Source organism: Mauremys mutica, chromosome 1, assembly GCF_020497125.1.
Source record: "Mauremys mutica isolate MM-2020 ecotype Southern chromosome 1, ASM2049712v1, whole genome shotgun sequence".
In the NCBI taxonomy this organism is placed as follows: Eukaryota; Metazoa; Chordata; order Testudines; family Geoemydidae; genus Mauremys; species Mauremys mutica.
Genome location: NC_059072.1, coordinates 68,085,593 through 68,108,885, shown reverse-complemented (window position 1 = coordinate 68,108,885; position 23,293 = coordinate 68,085,593). Strand labels below are relative to the sequence as shown.

The following is a 23,293-nucleotide window of genomic DNA, read 5'->3' as shown; positions in this document are numbered from 1 at the left end:
GGGAGGATTTCTGTTTGAATAAGCACTCTTTTTCTTCTTTTTTCTTTTGTCACCAAATTGTCCTTCATCTTTATGATTCCTTTTTTTGACAGTGTTCATGTAAACTCCATTTGAGGCTGACTTGCCTCTTTAAAACAACTCTCTGTGAAAGGCCCTGTCTGAAGCTTTGGAATTTTAGTGGAAACTTTCTATCATCTTTCACAGATTTAATAGGTGATAAATATCTATCTCAGCACATCAGCCTTTCAGAATTTCAGCCAAAAACATATTTTATAAAGGCTTTCTGTTTAGCAAAACCAGTGCTGAGGTGCTTCGCTCAAAGCATGCAATTGGAATCCTCACTTCACTAATCATTGCTTCAACAAAATTTTGAGTTTTTCCATTTTTCTAATAAAAATGACAGGTTTTGTAAACCATGTAAAATTCCACAAAGAAAAATTACTTGTTGAAAGGAATTAAGAATGGTGAAGCGTGACATCCCTCGTCAACATAAACCTTAAAAAAGCAAGAAAATCCCAATTTATGGGACACAACCAAACCATATCCTACAGCCCACTCAGCATGTTTCCACTGACAGTGACAAATTCAGCATCTTCAAAATGAATTTCCTTCTGCCTCCAACCGATAAGAAAACACATTAATTTCCTCCACAGAATAATGCTAAACCTTGATTACAGTCTCAGCATATTAGCAAATAATTAGTATTCACATGTGTGCTGTCTTGTTATAAGTTGGTAAGGATTGGAAAGTATAAGACTTTCCATTGACTTCAATGGGTTTTGAATCACGATTCATTTGAAGGGCATACTCTCCATGAGCTATTGCTTGAACATATTATAGATGTTAATGCTTACTACTACTTAAATATAACAACTTTCAACTTTTAAGTCCATACATTTAATCCTTCTGACAGCCACAGGTAAATATCTTTTTGAAAGTCTTGCAAGAAGAAATGTCAGTTTTTCACACTCCCACATGTTATCTTAAAATAGCTTGAGCAAATTAAAGATGGCCTAAATATTGACTAAGGCTCCAGGCTACTATTTACTGCATGTCATCTCTTATTGAAAAGAGCAAGTGTGTGGGGAAAGCACATTTGTCCCTCCCTCAGCTGCATGTTTTGAGAGACTCTATGCCCAGCCATGCACAGAAATGGAAAGAGAAAATTAAATTAGAGACAGAACATGCAACCTTGTGTTGACATGTAGGTGCATACCCTAAAATGCTGTAGATACAATCAAGTTGGACACGATAACTATGATGGTGGCTTTGTTGGAATTTAATAGGACTATAGTAGAATATTTTAGGGATCCCTCTGAAAAATATACACATAGAATGGTGCATCACTGCAAAATATAAATGCCAATAAACACACTTTGAGGGTTAAAAGCTTCTTGATTGCTCTCCTCCTATTGCCCCTCCACTTGCCCCAGTGACTGCATTCCAACCCACAGCCTTATCTCCCTTGCATCCACTTTAATGCCTTCCTTACTCTTCTCCTTAATCTTTCACACTGGCTCTTTCCTCTCACAATACAAGCACTTCAAGTCTCTTCAAAACAAAACAAAACGCACACTCTTGGTCGCACTTACCTTTCCTACTACCACTCCATCTCTCATCTCCCTTTCATTCTAAACTCCTTAGATGCCATGTTTACAGTTAGTATCTGCACTTCCTCTCCTCCAGATCCATCCTAGACTCTCTCCGGTCTAGACACTTTGGCAAGAATGGTCCAATGACCTCTTCCTAACCAAAGCTCAGAACCGGTACTCCATCCTTATCCTCTTTGATCTGTCACTTTGACTCCATTGACTATACTCTTCTTGAAATCTTGTCCTCCCTAAGCTTCTGTGACTGTCTTCTCCTGGTTCTCCTCCTACCATTCTGATTGCTCCCTCAGTGTGTCCTTTGGAGTCTATGTATAGGCATAACTGATTGTTTTATGTCTTTGTGGTTGCCATTGAAACACAAGTAAAATACTACCATCATCAGCACTTATGCTCCCACCGTGACAAATGCCAATGATGAGAAAGAGACATTCTGTAGTGACTTAGACAAACTCATCCTATCTGCACCAGCATCAGATAAACTGATCATCCTGGGGGACTTTAATGCAAGGGTTGGAAGTAATGTGATAGCATGGGATTGGAGGAAAGAATAGCAGTGGGATTCTGCAACTCAGTGAATATGTGAAGTGACAACTAGTGATCATGGATACCTTTTTCCACCTATCAGACAAAAAAAAATGTCATGGATGCACCTAAGATCAAACAATGGCATCTTATTGACTATATCCTCAGGCAGCAAGATCAACAGAACAAAGAAATCACTTCAGCCAGTGATCTTGGAAAGCAGTGATCTTGGAAATATAAAATTTGTTTTTATGACATGCTTATTACACACTATTTATTATTATTTATCATTACATTATTTTTATTACATTATGAAAACAGCAACACTGTTCCAAGATCTCACTTTCGTAGCTTGTATCACTTTGGAGAAGCCTGTTATAACACAAGGCTCCTATGTTTCATCAAGGAGTATCAGATGTGAAACAGCATAAAGGTATTTAAGAAGCCAACTCAAAGAGTTCCTCCTACCCAAGCATTCAGGTCTTGAGCAGTCCAGGCAAACAATGCACATTACAACAAAGTTTAAACTTGCTCTTCATAATAATTTTAAAAACAATACTAGCTACCTATTTAATTTTAAAAACAGCAAAAAATATCCACTTCCATTTCCATTTCTTATAAGAAGTCTTGAAGTTTCAATCTCCTCAGTGTGATAGATATGCTTTCTTTGATCTGCTTAGCCCCATGCTGCCCGGGATCCCTAGGGACAGCTCTGTCCGCCATTAGGGAATTCCCCTCCCCCCCCGAGAACCCCCTGTAACATTTTGTGAACCCCAGGGGTTCCCGAACCCCAGTTTGGGAACCACTGCTCTAGAAAATATATATTTGATTATAAACAGATCTTCAGTGTGTGCAAAACAGTATGGGCTGACAATCAGTCTGAAAGAGACAGAAGTCATCTTTCAATTTGCATCAGGGAAACCCTGTACAAAACCAAAAGTCACCATCAGCAATACACAGCTGTAAGCTGTTACAGACTTCTTCTATCTTGGCAGCATACTGTTGAATGATGCTACTATAGACAAGGAGCTGATAAGTCACATCAACAAAGCCAGTTCATCATTTGGCAGACTATCAGGCAGAGTCTAGCAGTGACAAGGTATTAAACGTCAAACAAAATTAAAAGTCTAGTACATATCAAAAACCGGGTATATATCAATTTCTTTGTTAAATTGACAAACTCATATAAGCTTGCAGTGTCCAGTGGGTATAACTGGACACTGCAAGACGAAGATTCCTAGGATTGGAGATATTGGCTAGTGTCATTCGGTTGCAAGTAGCTGGGAGCAGCTTATATGCCAGAGGCTGTGTGTGAACAGCCCAGGAGTGGGGGTTCTTACAGCAGAGCAGGCTAAGGCTGGCTCCCAGAATCAAGGATTGGAGTTACCTAGCAGATCACTGGTCCAGATAACACCAGAGAGGAATGTCACAGCCAGTTCCCTCACGGTGTCGTAAACCTCAGTAACTTGCTACCTCACTGGCCTCACATTGTCACTGTGGATCTCCCAGTTTAGCAGCTTTACGGTCAGATTTGTAACATTGTCTGTGAGGCTCTTCCACCTGATAATTGATTCAGAAAACAAGAAGTATGTCCTTTGCAGTACTCCGAAGAGAGATACTGAATCTAAAGAAGATGATGCTGCATCTGAGACAGCCAGGTTGAGTAAATGGCAGTCACAAGGCATGAAGAAAGCTCTTGGATTCAGTGCAAGGATCCTTGTTTGGATGCCACTGTTTCTTCCCTTCATGTTCACGCTGTTGTCGTAGCCTTGGCCACAGCAGTCCTGAATCTTTATTTTATTCTCATTCAAAACATTCATAAACAGTTCTGTTAGGCCTTTTCCAGCAGAGTCATCCACAGACTGGAAATAGATAAAGTTTTCCTTTATTTGGATACAGCCATCCTCATTGTCAACAATTCTTACTGTAAATGACATTGTTTTGCTATGACTAATGTCGGGAGTGTAGCACAGGTGCCAACTTTCCTTGGCGCCAGTGGGTGCTCATGCCCCCCCGGGCCTCTCCAACCCTGCCCCTCCCTTATTCTATTGGACCCCTCCCCAAATCCCTGCCCCGGCCCCGCCTCTTCCCCGAGTGCACTGCATTCCTCCTCCTTCTCCCACCCCCCACCCCCGCACCGCTTGCCGCACAAAACAGCTGTTTCACGGTGCAAGTGCTGGGAGGAAGGAGGGAGAAGCAGGACTTGGTGGCACACTCAGGGGAGGAGGTAGAGGTGAGCTGGGGTGGGGATGTGTGTCGGGGAGCTGCCGGTGGGTGCAGAGCACCCACCAATTTTTCCCCATGGGTGCTCCAGCCCCGGAGCACCCATGGAGTTGGCACCTATGGAGTGTAGTCCATTACTACTTCATCATAGTGTGACCAGATGTCCCATTTTTAAAAGGGACAGTCCCATTTTTTGGGACTTTTTCTTATATAGGCGCCTGTTACCCTCCACCCCCTGTCCCTTTTTTTCCCCCACAGTTGCTATCTGGTAACCCTACTTCATCAATATGTTATCAAGCACCTTCCTTGCCATAAGGTTAATCAATTTGTTTTGAATTGTTTTGCTGCAGTAGTTGTAATAGCTACTTTTTGAACTACTCAGTGTAGGTACTCACGCATGACATCATTGTATTTCCCCAGGACCTCTACCAAATTGAGGAAATTACTATTATGTTCAGTGAACAACTTATCCAACGAGCACTGGAAAGCCAAATTATTCTTTGCAAGGAAGAAGGTAATTGAGATCAGACACTCAAGAACATTTCACCAGTGCTGGGTTTCTACATTAATAATGCACTGGTTTTCTGCATCTAGGCATTTATTCAGCTTTAGCCTGGATTTGACCTCCATCCATTTGGAGTATGCCATAAAATGGCCAGGTGACTTTTCATGTTGCTTCAGAGCATCAGCACTTAGGCTAGTAATTGTACTCGGGTAGTGCAAGCAATGATTTGGCATTCTTGTCAAATATTTTACAACAAAAACAGAACAGTTTGTCAGTTGATTTTGAGTAAACTAGCCAACGCTGATTCAGTTTCTTACCATTCTTGAGGCCTCTTTCGCAGTGCGACTTTGCGAAGTGCCACTTCTGCTCATTTACTGGAAATGTCATATACTCAATTTTGCCTGGCCCGTTCAAAATTGTACGATCAATATCAGCAGACTTTAGGATCATTGGCCATAAAGCAGGATCTGATGTATCAATTTGTGGTGTGCAGTTTTTCTCAGTGCTGTTTCTGTCATCATGCAAGGCTGATTCTTCTTTATCATTTATCTCCTTTTCATGTAAACCAGATTTTTATTTGTCATTGCTCTCCCTTTTCATGTGAGCCACATTCTTCTTTATCATCACTCTCCTTTACACCATCAAGAAAACTTGACAATTCTCTATCACTTCCTTCATTTGCATTCCTTATCTTCAGGTAAATCTGCTAATTCCTTAGTAATAAGACTTCCATCATTTACACTTCACTCCTCAATTTCTTCTGCACTGGGACAATCGCTACTGCCTAAAGCCTGGTCTGTATTGTTCTGTTTTAGATATTTCCCCATCAGATTTTCCCCTTGTTGCAAACTAGATTGCAATTGAGCTTTTCACTTCCTACACTTTGTTCCTGAAGGCTTCCTCAGGGGCATCTTTTATTTTCTCTGGGTGAAAACAGGCAGTATTAGGGAGAACAAAAGTATATGTTCCGCAGTCTTAGAAAGTCATCAAACTTTATGTGTTAAGCATGGGAAAGGAAGTAACAGTATTTCATTTATATTGTTGCGCAGATAGGGGTTTAATAGATGTCTCTGGTGTCATTAAATATGCCCTTTATTAGTCACTACTTACATGTTCTCAAGTCTTAAAACACAAGTACACTTTCACAATTACACAATAAAACACGATTCACAATATAGCATCTGGGCTGTCACTTCATTTCACTTTGTCCTTATATCTCACTGTCTGACTGGCAATACCCAGCCCCTTATAAATCCATGAGGGCATGGCTGACATCTTTCTAGGAAGCTTGAGGAAAATGTAGTTCTCAGAAAGTCTGGAAGGTTCCACAAGATTCTACAAAGGTTCAGAACATTCTAGGAAGTTAGTGAAAAATGAATATATATACAGAATACCTGAAACATTTTGCTTCAAACATTTTATTTTCCCTTTTGCCACTAACAATAAAACCAGCACCCAAGTCTGGCACCCTCTCCTCCCCCCAAGCCTGGCACCCCCCAGGCTGGGTCGCCAGCCCCTAAATCTGGCCCCGATGATAAGGTTGCTCAGTTTGAGATTGATCACCATATGGATCTTGAGGTACAGAGGCTAAGTCATAAACAGCAGCAGATTCAGCAGACACAGACTGCAATCTCTTCCTCAGTATCAAGCTACATATGCATTCAGTGCAGACAGGACTGCCACTCGTGCATTGGCCTTTCTATCCACACTCATATTTACAAGACATAATACTATCATCAGTGTCATCTTCGGTCACAAAGGACAACAATGTACATATACCTTACTCAGGCAAACTCCTGTGAAAGTTGTTAGTTCTGCCTGAGTGAGGACTGTAGAGTAGGCTCTAATTATGGAAGCATACTGCTGCAGCATTTAGGTGAGCTTTAAGTAGTTATGTGAAGTGGCTTTACAAAGAATCTCACTTTGTCAATAGAAGAACTGATAACATAGTTTAGAGCCATAATCTATTAGGCTTTATTTAATAACATATATGAAGTCCACATCTCCTTGAATTCCCTGAGCAGTAAGACACAGAGGAAAGCCCACAAAAAGGAAAGCTATTTGCAAGTAAACATTAAGCTTCCACTATGCAGCCACAACAGGGAGCAGTAGGCTAGGGCTACCTGGAGTAGCTGGCAAGTAATTGGAAGATTAAGGGATAAATCCTGCTCACATTACTCATGCAAATAGCCCCATTAGCCTAAATGCAAGAAAAGTAAGATAATATGACTTCAGCTCATAGAGTAAAGCAGAGGTAGTCAATTATTTTTGTCAAGGTCCAAATTTCTTGGTCAAGGTAGAGTCAAGGTCCAGACTCTAGAGAAAATAATAATCAACAACAATGATAATAAGTAAATAAGAAGATTTTTGGGGTCTGTTGAAAAGTGTCTGGTGGTCCGGATTTGGCCCACGGTCCACCTATTGACTGCTCCTGGAGTAAAGTATGAATTTGTCTCTAATCCTGATGTAAATTTTTGTGGGCTTCTCACTCCGCCTTTTTATTTTTCTGTGTGTTTGGGGTGTGTGAATATCTTAAAAAAAAAAAAAGATGTTTGGGTATTTCCATGATTTTCTTAATTAATTTATTCACGTTTAGTCTAAATACAGATACTCACCTAATTAGAACATTTATGTAATGATATACTCATGGGAGTCACACCACTGTAGTCAATAGGATTATTCGCCTGCACAAAAATGTTCAGTATTGTGTCCTAAACAGACAATAAATTGACAACCAATCAATCACATAGAGCTTGATCCCGAGAGAAGATGAGCTCTCTTTACTCCCAGAGCCATCACTCCCCCTGCCCCACTGCCGCCTCATGGACAGGTGGGATTGGGAGGCAGGTGGGATTGTTGCCCTGGGCTCAAATGCAATAAGAGGCTCAGGAAAAAGAAGCCAGCCTGAGCAGCAAGCGTTGATTTCTTCCTATGTCCCTGGATCCCTCCCCAGACCCTAACCCCAGCATGAATCAGGCCAGCAGGGAACGAGAAAGGTATGCAAGCATCAGCAGAGAATTAAACATGCCTGCCAGGCTTTGCTGCTGATCTAACTTTTACAAGGAGAGGAGATGAATGAAGAACAATCCTTCCACCTTTGCCTAGCCATTAAAGGTGGAGACCATAAGAGACACTGGCCTCTGGGACCAGGGAGATTCCTTCACTCTGGTTGATTTGTCCTTTCCTTGGTGCAAGAACTGGGAGATGAAAATCCTTGCAACCCCTGAGAAAGGACATACACACTGCAGAGTCCCGAGCTGGGCAGGCATAGCATACTAGGGCCTAGTGGTGTAAACCCCCAGGCTAAGCCCTCTGCACTCTGCTGCCATAGGCAGGGGCAGCAGGGACAGCGAAAAGACATAAAACCAAGCTTAAGGGAGGGAATAACTAGAACCCCCAGCACTATAATATCGTTTGCATAGTGTTTGTAATTGGGACCTATTGGGATGTGCGAGGCACAAAGGGAATACATGAGATAGTGACATTTTCTTTTCTTTTTTTTAAGTGTGTGTGTTGTTTCAAATATCACTTGCGTAACCATAATGCTAAGTTAACCAAAAACCACACATTTTGGGGTAAGAATATAAATTAATAATAGAACTCGGCGTTTAAAAGGCATCAGAGAATTACATGGTCTGGCACTGGCTGATGAGACAACTTCATTAGTTCATAACAGAATTTTATGTCTGGAATGGCTTATTCACATAAATTTATAATGCCTCTATTTGAGTGGGACAGGGAAGTGGTTTTTAATACCAGACAGCTAAAGCAGAGTGAGTACTAAAGTGAAATGCTCTGAATTTGCCAATCAGGGAACGTTGCATGGTTGCATCAGCCTCCACAGAGGCTAGAGGGATGGGAGGTGATCCTGTGAGTGGTGACAAAACAGAGGCTGATGTGTTGCTCACTGACTGGCAAATGGCAATATTGCCAAATCTGAGCGTTCAAAAGCAGAAGACAAATAAAAATAAGCCCATCCCCAGTGCATATGCACTACAGCACTATTGCAATTAGCAATATTTCCTGGAAAAAGCAGAAAATGTACAGGACAATTACTGTAGGGTGGGGATAGCCACTGCTGTACTCCTTACTTACCATTCAGAAAGCACCACTTATGAATTGGCCATGTTACACAATTGCTGCCTCTTCTATCAGTGACCTTCCTCCAGCCCACCTTCAGACCCACCTCAGAGTTCTCTATTTTTTTCTAGCCAGGCTGCTACCCTGAGCCACCCAGCCTATTATTAATAATAATAATTTGTATTGTGGTAGAGGCTAGAGGTCCAGTCAAGGTTGAGAGACCCATTCTGCTAGGTACTGTGCATATATAATGAAAAGATGGCCCATGCTCTAGAACTGTTACAATCTAAATATACTTTAAAACTTCTTCAAGCCTGGATAATCCAACCACTGCCCTGACCAATAGGAGCTTGTCTCATGGTCCAGCAGTGTACTGTGGCTGCTGTACTGTCATAACACATTGTCTTCTGGGACAAGGATCTCCCACAAAGTAAGATTAGCTGTGTTGAATGCTTTGCTGCCTCTTGCTAGGTGAGATATCCACCTGATATCATGATTACAGGATATCATTCAAAAGAACACATTTGCTGAAATATAGAAACATAAATGGGATAGTGACCGTGTGTGGGAAGAAGTTGGTAAAACAAATTTGCAAAGGACCCTTTTAACGTGCCGACAGACCAAACAACTGTCTTCATGTTTTTTACTGTGGCACTCATTAACAAGAGAGAATGAAAGGACCAGCCAGTGCCAGAAATAGCCCAAGCTTCCACCACACTGCCCTGCTAGCACACTCCTATTCTCACATCAGCTGTCCTAGCCAATTCCTAAGTTTTCTTGTGCAGACACTTTCAATGGCCCAGTGTTCACAAATGTCCATTAGTGACTTGTGACTTAATCAGTATTTGAACAGAAATCACTGGAGTTAAAAATCCAGGCCTGGGCCTTGGTTCCTCCAGGCCTTTTGTGCCGCTCCAGTGGTACACATATGCCCATTTTACACCACCCTGGCAGAGCAGGGTGGTGTAAAATGGGCATATGTGGCTCTCTACCACCTGCTTCTTTCCATACCCCATGAGGCATCGGGGGCTTTTCTGGGTAACATGGACAGGTGAGGAAAGCAGAGCTGCACTCTGGTGATGCCCAGCCTGTGATACAGTCTTGAGGGGGCTGTTTTAACTAACTGATATAATTTAGAACAATCTGTCAGCTGCTCTGAGTTCTGCCAGGGCTGGTTTGGCCCTTTAGAGCCACCGTCTGCCCTAGTCTGGGTCCTGTGCTGAGTGCAGATCTGAGGGACCCAGAGTCTGGCACCATATTTGTTGCATGTGCATTAAAAAGAGAGTTGCAGTCTCACCAGCAATCGTCTGTCACTCTTTCAGCAAATCTTTTTTTATCTAAGTTCTACATTTTCTCTGCTCTAATAATTCCAGGATTGGCTGTATTTCAGACTGTTCATCACTGACTGAGTTTGGTGGCTTGCTATCCTTTATATTGTACGATAATGCTACTCAGTCATAGGCCGGGTGCTTTAGACTCTTCAGCTCTATTTTCTTTTATCGATCTTCAGTACGCTAATGGTGTTCCATCTATTGATCCACACTATGTTGTACCAATATAATAAAAACCAGCAGGATCTTATTAAGAGGGATAAGGCAAAGATGCCACATTTATTGTAAATACCATAACAAAACAAAAGACAATGTTTTCCTACTTGTTTCTATTACTACTTATTCCTTATACACACACACACACACACATATATTCATCCACACAATCATTCATTCAGGTTCTGTATAGATGTTATAGTTACCAGCCTAGATGTTGCTCATGCCAAGTTACTGGCCAGGTATCTTGGTCATGAGGATGTGTTGTATCGGGAAACAGAGACGAGACAAAGCTGCAGTGAGGCGTCTCTGGATAGTCCCAGACCGCTGCTTTTTATTCTCTTTCTTACAGACTTGTTACTCAGTATTACATGATTGACATCACACAGGTTACTTATTACTATATGATTGATACACCTGTTTACTTCATTCTGATTGGTTAAGGCTGGTTCCCATCACCGGGCCATTGTCTTGAGTGACTAGCATAACAGAATGTGCATGCTGTACTGTTCTAATGAATGGTTCAATGCAGAGACAATGTGGCTTGCCAACATCTGTACCTACACTGTACCTACAAGGATGGAGCCGAGTCTGTGTCAGATGCATCTGATGCTCCTGGAGGCTGGCAGCAGAACCATAGACTCAAAGTCCTTATTCTTTAGAGTCCAGTTTTATAGGGATTTTTCCCTATGTTAGTTGATAGGAGTTGCTTCATTCTGCTGTTGCTAAATCAATCAGCAGATGGCTGGCTCCATGTTATTAGATGTTTTGTTTTTCCTTCCTTTGAGGTGTGGTGGGTGGATTCCAGTTTGCCCTCCGGGGGGTCATCTGGTTGATCCCACTTGACACCTTCTTCAGCCGACACTGAATTCTTCAGGCTGGTGACTCCCTAACCATTCAGTCACATACATTCTCTATCTTAATCACATCTATTTCACTGTTTCTTTACTTTTTGGGGTGTTACCAATTTATGTGAGACTCCCTGTCTTTTAACAATCAAAGATAAAGTGAGATGAAAACTTACAGAGGGTGGGGGTCTCTATTTATACACTATAACAGCTACTGTTTTGACTTACTTAGAGTTAATTAATGGTTAGCAAGTTTTATACAAAGTATTTCTTTGAGCTTAACAAGTTTTATACCAAGTATCTCTTTGAGCAGGCTTTACACAGACACAGCTGGTGGCTTGCAGGTTAGAGGCTAAATGCTGGGAATCACAAATTTACTTCTAACATAAACCTTAAGTTATAAAGTATCAATTAACAATAAATTATTTCTAACAATAAATCATTTTTCATATAAACCATGTTCATTTTTCATATAAACCATGTTCAATATAAACCTTCTTTAATATCCCTACAACTACCTTCTATTAAGAGTGTGGTTTCTGAATATTTTTTTCACCTCTTATATTTGGCATTGAATGAATAGCAGTCATACTAAAGATAGTCTTTAATCTTGTTTCCCTTTCTGTTTGATTGATAGGTCAGTAGTCCTTGGAGTTTTTCACAGAATCGACTCCAGTTAAAAATGTTGTTGAATAAAACATTTGATCTGAAAGGTTTTCAGAATTCCAGCAGCAGTGATATATTGGGAAAGTGAAGGTTTTGTGAAGTACTATATGTACTATTTATGAGGGTATCATTTCTAGTCTCCCGTGCTTTCCAATTTCCAAATGGAATCCTTCTACAAGGCTTGACATTGCCACTTTGGCTAATGTGTTGTTTGAAGTATTGCGTCTTTTTCATTTACTCTTGCTACTGTGGTACCTTTTTTTTTTTGGTTTGGAGCACAGTATTCTGTCAACTTGATAGTGCTTGAAAAGCAACATTCCCTTGATGAAAGTGATTCATTTTGACAGCCACTAAGATACCCTAGTAGGATTAAATAGGATCAGCAACATTACACTCTTTCTGCCTCCATTTCTCTTTTTTTGCTAAGAGAAATAGCCCATTTAGGGGAAAGTATTTTCTGTCCAACATGACAGGTCACATTCTAATAGCCTTAAAGAACTGAGTAATTGGTCACCATGGTAATGGTTCATAAATAATCTCCTTTTAGTCCAAAATATTAGCATGGGAAATGCAGACTCTCTCCTCTACTTTGCCAACAATGCCTACAAGCCACTTGACAATGTTCAAGCAGCTGGCGTTTTGTTATTGCTGTTTATAATTCAGGGGCGGCTCTAGGATTTCCGCCGCCCCAAGCAGGGCGGCACGCCACGGGGGGTGCTCTAGCGGTCGCCGGTCCCGCGGCTCCGGTGGACCTCCCGCAGACGTGCCTGTGGAGGGTCCGCTGGCCCCGCGGCTCCGGTGGACCTCCCGCAGGCACGCCTGCGCATGCTCCACCGGAGCCGCAGGACCAGCGGCCCCTCCACAGGCACGTCTGCGGGAGGTCCACCGGAGCCGCGGTCCCAACGGACCTTCCGCAGGCATGCCTGCGGGCAGGGGCGGCTCTAGAAATTACGCCGCCCCAAGCAGGGCGGCGCGCTCACCGCCCTTCCCCGGTCCCGCGGCCGGGGCAGAAGCGTCTGCGGCGGGTGCGCTGGTCCCGCGGCTCCGGTGGAGCATCCACAGGCATGCCTGCGGGAGCTCCGTCCGAGCCGCGGGACCAGCGCACCCACCGCAGTCATGCCTGCGGGAGTTCAAGCGGAGCCGCGGGAAGAGGGGACCCTCCGCAGTCATGCCTGCGGCAGGTCCACTCGTCCCGGGGCTCCGGTGGAGCTCCCGCAGGCATGACTGCGGAAGGTCCGCCGGAGCCAAATGCCGCCCTGCCGGGAAAATGCCGCCCCACACGCCTGCTTGGCGCGCTGGGGTCTGGAGCCGGCCCTGCCTGCGGGAGGTCCGCCGGAGCCACCTGCCGCCCTCCCGCTGGGATGCTGCCCCAAGCGCGTGCTTAGCGTGCTGGGGTCTGGAGCTGGCCCTGTTATAATTGTCTCACTGTTTGTTCTCTCCCACATCTCCCCTCTGTCTCTTGTTGCTCATCTTAAATTTAGATTGTAAACTCTTTGGGGCAAGGATCATCTTTTTATGTGTTTGTACAGTGCTCTGATCACAAGGCCCTGGCCTCTAGGTGCTACCACAATACAAAGAATGATACAGGGAACATAGAGCACTATATTTTAACTGGCTCTAGTCAGGTAAGTAGGAATAAGTGTTATACAAGTTTTGCCACACATCTTTGCTGCTAAATCAGTTTATTCTTGACCTGCAGACCCTCACTAGTCTAGTCCTCAGTCTTTTCTAAGATAGGTAGTATGGCAGTTTAGTAATGTGGACAGACATTCCGTAAGGACGCAGTGGAGACCACTAAACTAATTTCATCAAAGGTGATCTTTAGTAGTAATCACGAGGGTCTCATTATCAGAGCTGTGGAACACCAGGAGGTGGAGAGAGGGGACACAAGGAGGTGGAGGGGGCGGAGACAGCTTAATGCCACCTTGCAGTCCCTCAATTATAGCGGTGACTAGGGCCCAGTTCTGGCCCTAACATAAGTTAAAGCAGCCTCAAGGCTGCTTAGACTTACACCTGGCTGCTAGCAACCAAAAGGGGCTATTACAATAACCAGTAACAGTATGAGCAGAGGGACTCTAGCCACACCACCTTTCCTTTGGCCGTGCTCCTTATGCTGCCGGCTGTGAATGGAAGTGGTGTGGAGCCCTCTGTACACTACCCAGGGATTCTCCTACATGGTGCAATTTCCACATGCACTAGCTTTATGGACAGCTTGTACTGGCAGAGGGTCTATAGTCTGATGGAAATATCAGGGCCTGAATTTTCAGCCAAGCTCTGGTTCACTGCTCCAGCCAGGTCAGATATGATGGAACTATAGAGCTGGATGTCAGTTAGCATACTGTATGCATTGCAACTCATGGCTCTCTACTAATCTTCATTGCAAAAGAGGGGTGACATTATAGGCACCTGCAGGAGAAAGCAATCAGGGCAAGGCAAAGACGTAATTGCTATTCAGTTCTCGCCACTCCTGCTTAGGTCTAAAATATTATGATCAGCCCTCTCAAAAGCTGCTGACAAATCTAAAATATTCATTTATTGGCAGAGATCATCAGCTAGTGCTGTTTCTAGCCTATAACCAGGTGTATAATTCAAATGACTGAAGTCAAGGAAATGTAAGGATATTAAGTGTAGTGAGCCCAAGGGTAGAAGGGACTATTTAGCATAATAATAGGGGTGGAAGATACAGGCTGAAACCAAGGTCCAGAGTGAGGCTGGCCCTGCATGAATGCACAAAGTGGAGAGGAGGGGTTCTTGATTTCAGTACCCCTTCACCATCCCTGTTCTGGGATCAGCCGCAGTGTGTTTGGGGAGTGCAGGCAAAGCACTAGGCTCCCTGCAAAGGGAGTGAGGAGGAGAGCCCCACATTTCCCAGTAGCCAGCAGAGCTGCCTGGGTGCAGGCAGGTGAGGAGTTCATGCTGTATCCATTTAACAAGTGGCAGAGCCTCCCTCTAGTGTGCATTCACAACACAACGCTATGTCTTAAAAGCACAATCTAATGCTATCAAAGAGGGAAATTAGGCTGAATTAGAGGAAAATCCTTCCTGATAATGAGTGTAGTCACCCATGGGGAAATGCTGGGAAGATACATCACTCAGAAAATGTAAAAGAAAGCAGAATTTGGGAGCTCTTTGGGGCAGGGACCATCTGTGTGTTCTGTGTTTGTGCAGCACAATGGGCTCCTGGGCTATGACTGGGACTCCATGGCGCTACAGCGATACAAATAAATTATAATAATTAGCTTTTTAGGAATTCTCATTCTGACAAATGAGGGAAGTCATCCTACGCTTTGTGAGGAAAAAAACTAGGGCCCAGATCCACAAAGGCACATAGGTCCCAGTTTTGGCTCCACTGCGGTGCACAAAACTTCAGCCAAACCCAGTTGGTGCCTAAACTCACTCAGTGCCTGTTTTCAGGGCAAAAGTTCCCTCAGCACTTATGTTTCTGCCTCTGGGCACTTGCACTGCTGGCTCCCTCTAGGCATCCAGACACCTATCTCCAGCCTGCAATTCACAAGCCAGGGGAAGACAGGCATTCAGCTGCCTAAGTCACATGTGAGGCCAGATCCCGGAAGCGTGCTCAGAAGCCACATATTGAACTGGGTCCCTTTCAAAATTTCACCAGAGAAGGCAATAGTGCCAACCTTCTAACTTTGAGCCAAATGGTTCGACTACTCACCTGGGATGTGTGAGACCTCAATTCCTCCCTCTCTGCCAGAAAGGGAGAACAGATATGAATAGGGCTTTCACACTTCTCAGGAGCATGCTCTAACCACTGAACTACGGGATATTCTGAGGTGGAGGCTCCCTCCATCTTGCCTGTTGAAGCTGTTTCACTATGGATAACTAACCAAGGAGTGATTAGAGCAAGAAGACTAGATCTGGGGGTCTCTCTCACCTCCCAAGTGGGTGCTCTAACCACTGGACTACAAAGTAATTCTCATTCTCTGGCCCAATGACTGTTCCAGTGTGACTAAATGCTTAAGTGTGGTTATGGCACCTCCAGGGAGGTGGGACACCCCAGGTCCAGCCACCTGCTCCAGTCATGCATTCATTATATATCCACACTGGAACAGTTTCAACAGGAGCGATAGAGCAAGCCCCACAAAATAAGTGAACTATATACATTTCACTAATGAAAGTATAATTCATCTCACTGTCTAGGCTAATCAATTTTTAAATGTGTTATATTGTCTCTGGAATTCTGTTCACACAGTTAATGGTTGTCTATCTTTATTAAAACAATAGGTAACTCACTGAGGAGGAGTAACCTAAGAGACCAATTTACAGGAGTCTACCCGAATAATCTAATTACTATCATTAGATGATACCCTAGCAACTCCACCAGGTCCCAATAGCTCAGGAGGCTGCAGAGCTGGCTTTCCTAGCTTCAATAGCCCAGTGCCAGACCCCTCACTTGCCTATCTCATCTTTTCTCTTTCCACTCCACTTCTTCCTTCTGCTCTCATGACCTCCACCTCTCCTTTTCTTCCATTCTCACTTACCTTCATCTCACTGCTGTTTAGTTCTCCTCTTCATAGCTGCAAATGACAACTGTGCTACTTCTCATCCCAAACACCCCTCTTTACCTCTCTCTTACACTAGTCATACTAACCCTGTTACTTTTCACTGCACCATCCCATCTCTTCTGGAAACTCCATTCCATTCATAACAGCTTGTTTAATCTTCCATGGCCTTTTAATGTCTTACAAAACTCCTTTTCCTCACCTGACTTGGAACCTTGGAGAGGATAAGGGTAGAAATTATTACATCTGTTTGAGAGAGGATTGAAGGTAGAGGACTGGCTGACAATGAGTCAAGCAGTTAGAGTGACAGGAAAAATGTGCTGGAATAAAATAATTAATAGATGTTTTTAAATATTATAGGAAGCAAGTAACTACTCACAATCTGCTGTCATCACTGAGAAAAACTGGCAAGCCAGAAGAGATGTCTAACTGCTTAATTGTCTCACTAAATACTAGAGCAAGCTACTCTAGTTTAACTTAAAAAGCTAATTACCACCAGACATGGACCCAAGCCACAAAACTCAGATTTGGATTTCAAATGCCCCCAAGTTTGGATCTAGGGTTTCAGATAGTTGCAATATACAAATTTAGCTTTCAAATAAACATCCCCAGTGTTCCTAGACATTCAGAGTTTGGTTCAGGCTCATCTCTAAGGATTACAAGTCTAAAATAATTTTGTGGGTAGGGATTTCCTCTATCTTCTTGACTCACAATCAGCCTCTCACTTTTTTATTAAACCTCTCCTAAACATATCTTGTAGCCTAGTGGATGGTATTTTAAAAAGTTCCAAAAGATTTTTATTTTAATACATTCTAGATAGCTTGTGATAGATAATAAATTACATGGTGCAGCACAAAAGTTTTATTGACTTTGGTTTGTGGTATTTGATTTCCTCACACATAAAGCAATGAGGGGGGGGCATGTAGGTCATCCCAAATGTGCACCAGTAAAACCTTCATGCAATGCTATTATGATCCTATGTATGCCACATGGTTTATAGAGAAACCAATATAAAAATGCTTTACTTTTTTTTTATTGTTAGTATATGTAAGCAGGCTCTGAATGAGCTTTCCCATGACATCTACCTGGGGAAAAGACTTCAGACAGACCATATTTGCATGGACACACCTACTCTGCCTGGGTGTGTAACAGGCTGAGCTGCTTTGCCACAGTGATCAATTTGAGCAGATTTTGGGTTACAATTCACTTTAATATTGAATGCAGGGGTGATGAAATGTTGTTATCCTTATTGTATGAATGAAGAGCTGCAGAAGTGTACTTAGTCTGCCCTGATTGAGGGGGATCACCCAGGGATAGCAATGCCCAAATCTAATGAAAAAAAGAGGGGGTGAAGATGGATGTTTCTATGTAGTGATGTAGACTTCGCTTAAAGAATCCTGGATGCTCTCCTCAGTGTTTAAACACAGCGCTGACACAGACTCAAGGGACAATCCTTGTTTCTGTTCTGTGATCACTGGAGCTAAACTTACTGATGATTAGATCTAGGGGCTAAGCCTTGGCATTGGTGTCGGGGCAGTGGAAGACACTACAGAGATTGCACTAGCAGTGTGGTTTCCAGCTACCCAGTGAAATCACTGAGATGATCTAAGTGGCAGAACCTCAGAAGACGACACTGCAGAAGCAGCAGTGATCAGCGAGAAGCAGCAGTGATGACTAGGGCCCTAGCAAATCCACGGTCCATTTTAGTCAATTTCACAGTCATAAGATATAAAAAATCATACATTTCATGATTTCAGCTACTTAAAATTGAAATGTCATGGTGTTGTAATTGTAGGAGTCCTGACCCAAAAAAGGAGTTGTGGGGCTGGGGTGGGGGAGAGGTTTGCAAGGTTATTGTTGAGGTCAGGTTGTGGTACTGCTACCCTTACTTCTGTGCTGCTATTGACAGTGGTGCTGCCTTCAGAGCTGGTCAGCTGGAGAGCAGTGACTGCTGGCTGGGAGCCCCAGGCCTGAAGACAGACAAACAGCCGCTGCTTTCCAGCCGCCCAGCTCTGAAGGCAGCGCCGAAGTAACCTTGTGAACCCCTGCAGCTCTCTTTTGGGTCAGGACTCCCAATTTGAGAAACACTGGTCTCCCCCGTGAAATATGCATAGTATTGGGTAAAAGCACACAAAAGACCAGATTTCACAGGCCATGATGTGTTTTTCGTGGCCGTGAATTTGGTAGGGCCCTAGTGATGACGGAGGCAGAGTTGAGCAGCAGCAGAGGTGGCAGTGAGCAATACGTAGTGGCAGAGATAACAGCCATAGAAAGCAGCCAACAGTGGCAAAGAAAATAGCAGCTGCCCAAGGCAACAGAATACAGCAGCAACAGAGGCATTGTTCGATACCTCTTTTCCCCTTTTTCAGGGACGGGAGGTGAAACCATGCGAAAGCACCTTTGAACTCTGGGTCTTCATTGACCAAGGACAACTAGCTGTGAGTGGGGTTCAGCTCATGGAAAAGGGAATGGGGTGTTAAAGGGATATTCGTTCATCCAACTTTCACAAGGCAAAGTGGTAAACTGAAGTAAAGGTCACTGCCCAACGCACCATGGGGTGGGTGTTTGCTTGTGGTTACGTGCTTTTGAAAGTGGTTATGGTGTTTTCCCAAATTAATGCTGGGTTCCCTTTCCCTTTTAATAAAAATTTTCTTTTGCTATAAACAGACTCAATGCTTGCGTGTGGGGAAGTATTGCCTCTTAGAGACACCCTGGGATGGAATTTTCCCAGATTAGTGGGTGCGGGCTCAAGCCAGTTCTGTTTTGTATTGTTAAGAGGAACTCTACATATTGAACACAGTCCTTGCTGCTGCTGCTGACACCACCTGGCAGAAGGATTACATATATAAATACTATGTAAACTTTTACATCTGTGTCAAGATGTACTTTGGGCCAACATGTAATTTTAAAAGTGCATACATATACTGTGTTCAACTGGTATTATGACAGTGTAAATATAATACAAGTGCATTCTAAGGTTCTATTTTGATCTTAGTTCTATTAACATGAAATCATTCCTTTTGCGGGCATTGTTTACAATGCTTTCAAAAAATCTTCACTAAAAATGCATTATATCACATAGCTGAAGCTAGTTCTGTGAGCAATTCCTATATTAGCAATGCTAAGACTATTCAGTTACTAGTTGCCCTTAAAACCTTCTCCTCCTCACCTTCTTCTGTTAGACAGGTGTCCTCCCAGTACTGTTAATCAGAAAGTCTAATTCTGGACTGGAGCTTTTCCTCATCTGAGTATTCCTTAAACACTAAGCCAGGCTTCCAAGGGTGGGGAATCACTTTTGGCATGTTGTCCCTGCAAATGTGGCAAACAGTCCCCTTTGATTAAATGGCTAGGGCTGCATGCTGAGGTAGGAGAACTGTATGTCCCATCCGGCTTTGGTAACCATCTGATCGCTTGGAGGAGAGATGGAAAAATGTACTTTACTAACAGAAGTCAAAGGAGTCTGGAAATGTTTGATTTCATAAGGCCTGGCGCTCATGTGTAAATCAACCATGCTGTAGGCCTGCAAGGGCCAGCCTGTCACAAACCGAGCCTGGGTATGAATGTTGATGACTCATACAAGTGCTGACAGTCACTTACCAAGATATATCTAGACATCACCGTAGAGCAGTGGCCTGCTGTTTATATATGCGAGGCACACATTGCATGCCCTGCATGCTCAGTCAGCTGTGTGCTGTCCAACTGGTGGCCCATGGGACAATTCTGACTGGACCCTGTGATAAATGAAGGGGGTGGGGGGGGGACTTCTTTTTATGGACACCCAGCCAGCCAGTTAGCTATGAAATCCCTGTTGGTGGCTGTTCTCTACTTGCTTTGCCTGTAAAGGGTTAAAGAAGTCCACAAGTAAAGGAAGGGAGTGGGCACCTGACCAAAAGAACCAATGGGAGGGCTAGAACTTTTTAAAATTGGGGAAAAACATTCCCTTTGTCAGTTGTTGTTCTCTGTTGAAGAGGGGAACAGGGCAGAAGTTATGCTATGAGAAGCTTTAAGTCAGGTATGAAAAATCATCAGATTATACCTAGAACTACTTATTTGAAACACCCCAGATATGTAAGTAGATCAGGAATGTTTAGAAAGACACGATTAGGTTTATTTCTTATGGCTAGTAGACTCCCAGATGCTTTTGTTTTGCTTGTAACCTTTAAGCTGGGCCTCAAGAAGGTTATTCTTGATGTTTAATTTTTGTAAGTGGGATTTTTAAATCTAGCAAAAGCTTAAGATCCAGATGTATTTTCTTTCTTTTTGTTTTTAATAAAATTTGTCCTTTTTAAGAACAGGATTGGAATTTTGGTGTCCTAAGAAGTTTGTGCATATGTTAAGTAGCTGGTGGCAACAGCTGATTTCCTTTGTTTTCTTTCTCAGCTCTTCCCTGGAGGGGGAGTGAAGGGGCTTGAGGGTACCCCACAGGAAGGAATTCCCAAGTGCGCTTTCCTGGATCCAAAGGGTTTTTTTTAGCACTTGGATGGTGGCAACATCTACCCCTCCAAGGTCAGAGAAAAGCTGTAACCTTGGGCGTTTAATACAAGCCTGGAGTGACCAGTATTAATTTTTAGACTCCTTGCGGGCCCCCAACTTCTGCACTCAAAGTGCCAGAGTGGGGAATCGGCCTTGACAGACCCCATGGAGGATGCCATTTCGTAGACCTTGTGCTATGTGCAAGGTCACACTGCATGGAGGATACCATTTTGAGTGAGTGGGTGCATGCCTTACTAAAATTGTCACATGTGACTGTTGTAGAACTTTCCAGACCTTTGTAATTCCTCCAGTTCAGACAACCAAAGCAGAAAGATACTGTTCCTAAACCTACCAGAGACAGCAACAACTGAAGTCTGTGACACTTCTATGAAGAGGGAGGATGATGTTCTCAAGACAACTGTACTGGGTTCAGCTACAATCCAGGAAGTAGCTGAACTCCAGTCAGTCTTTAAGTGTCTTCTCCTAGGGTGTGATCCTCAAAGGAACATAGGCATTGCTGTGCTCAGCGTCCTAGCACTGTAGACGCATGGGAAGAGACAGACACCTTACAATGCAATCCAAAAAAGCCAGTACGCTAGGCAGCACCACACCTACGTTAGTAGATGGGATATGCTGATGAGGTGTGTGCTAAGCCCTACCTGTCTCTTGGAGATAAATACATAAGTCTGGGCTGCAGAGACACCTATTTCTGCTTAGCAATCCATGAACAGGAACCATTGGCACCAGAATGGGGGAGGGGGCACCAGGGGGCCATGGACCTCCCATTTTTTAAAGTGGGCAAGCCTGGCCCATCTACTTTTCACCATGGGGGACAGGCATCCCTGCCTCTGCCCCTCTGCATCCCCCCAAGGCCCTGACCAGCTGGCAACTGGAGCCATGCTGCAGACCCTCCACCTCCCCGAGGTGGGGAAGCGAAGAGCAGCCTCTGGCCTGTATATCCACCCCTGGAACCCCCCACCAGGGCAGGTGGAGGGGCCATGGCTCCGCACAGCTGCCTGGCCACAAGACTCTTACTCTGGCTGGGGTGTGGCTCCAAGGCCCCATTCCCTGGTTAGAGCCAGGGTGGGGTAAGAACTGCATGGGCAGCTGTGAACCCTCCACCTGTCCTGTGCAGGGGGGGGCCTGCAGGGTAGGGACACAGGCAGGGGGCTGCTCTCAGCCCACCCCCTGCCCCCATCCTAGGCAGGTGGAGGGTCCATAGCTCCTGGCCTGCTCTAGCTTGGCCAGGGCCTTGGGTGTAAGGGGTAGGGCCACAGGGTGGGACCTAGGCCCTAGCCCCCCCACTTTTGGGAAGGCTCTGCTGGGGCTGACAGGAACCCACTGCCTGGAACTAGGCATCTTAGGTACCTAAGCTTATTTCTCTTGCTCTCTGGCCCAATCTCTATTTACATATTTATCCAATGGAATGGTCATTAAGCAAGAGAATATTCTGCAATCCAGTGGTTAGGTCCCCCAACTGGGAGATTGGAGAAGGGGAACTGGACCCAGGGTCTCCAATGACTTTATTAATCCAGTGGAACAGATTCAACAGGAGAAACTGAGGGAGCCCCATATGAGAATATCCCATAGCTCACTAGTTAGAGCACTTTTCTGAGAAGGAAGAGACCCCTTTTTAAATCTTCGCTCTCTCTGATAAAGAGGGAAGAATTAAACCTGAGTCTCCCACGTCCCAGGGAAATACTCTAATCCCCACTCTACAAGTTGCAAGGTCACCATCCTCCTCTGGCAGCTGGTTTTTGGAGTGCTCCCAATCCAGTAGTGTAGCTGCAGCAGCAACACAGTTTAGCTATGCTGAGTACAGACCCAGTGGCTTCAGGTGGGCTTGTACTCCACCCACCAAAGCTATGGCACCTGTGCCTGCTACCACAGCTACACTATTGTTTGTATACATGCTAGTTCTCAAACTACCAGGAGCACATGTACAGTAGCAAGGGAATAACACCTCTACCTCACAGAAATCACTGCTTCAGAAATATATTTACACAAAGGGTTTCTGAAGACACAAAAATTGTCATACTCAGGCTAGTAGTCCATCTAGTCTAGTATATCCTGCCCGTTGACAGAGACCACTCACAGTTATTTAACTGTAGGCAGTTTGAGATAATGTACATGTAAGGTAAGTTTTGTGTTTACCCTTTGCTAACTAGATGTTGGCTTACACACCAGTTGGAGGGTTTAAAATCTCTTCCAAACTTTAAGTGTTATCCACAAACACAAGGCTTTTCTGCACCCTGCTAAACTCAAATTGTCCCTAACTTGCAAGGTAAAACATTCC

At 44.0% G+C, this 23,293-nt stretch overlaps 1 protein-coding gene across 1 annotated transcript in view; it reads right to left on the bottom strand.

The window, feature by feature from the left end:
- TBC1D15 (TBC1 domain family member 15) overlaps window positions 1–16,523 on the bottom strand; it is a 108,293-nt gene extending 91,770 nt beyond the window's left edge. The window contains exon 1 of the mRNA XM_044978857.1: window positions 16,504–16,523. Coding sequence (XP_044834792.1) covers window positions 16,504–16,509 — 6 coding nt within the window. The 5' untranslated portion in view covers window positions 16,510–16,523. The remainder of the gene's footprint in view (window positions 1–16,503) is intronic.
- Between the last annotated feature and the right edge of the window lie 6,770 nt (window positions 16,524–23,293).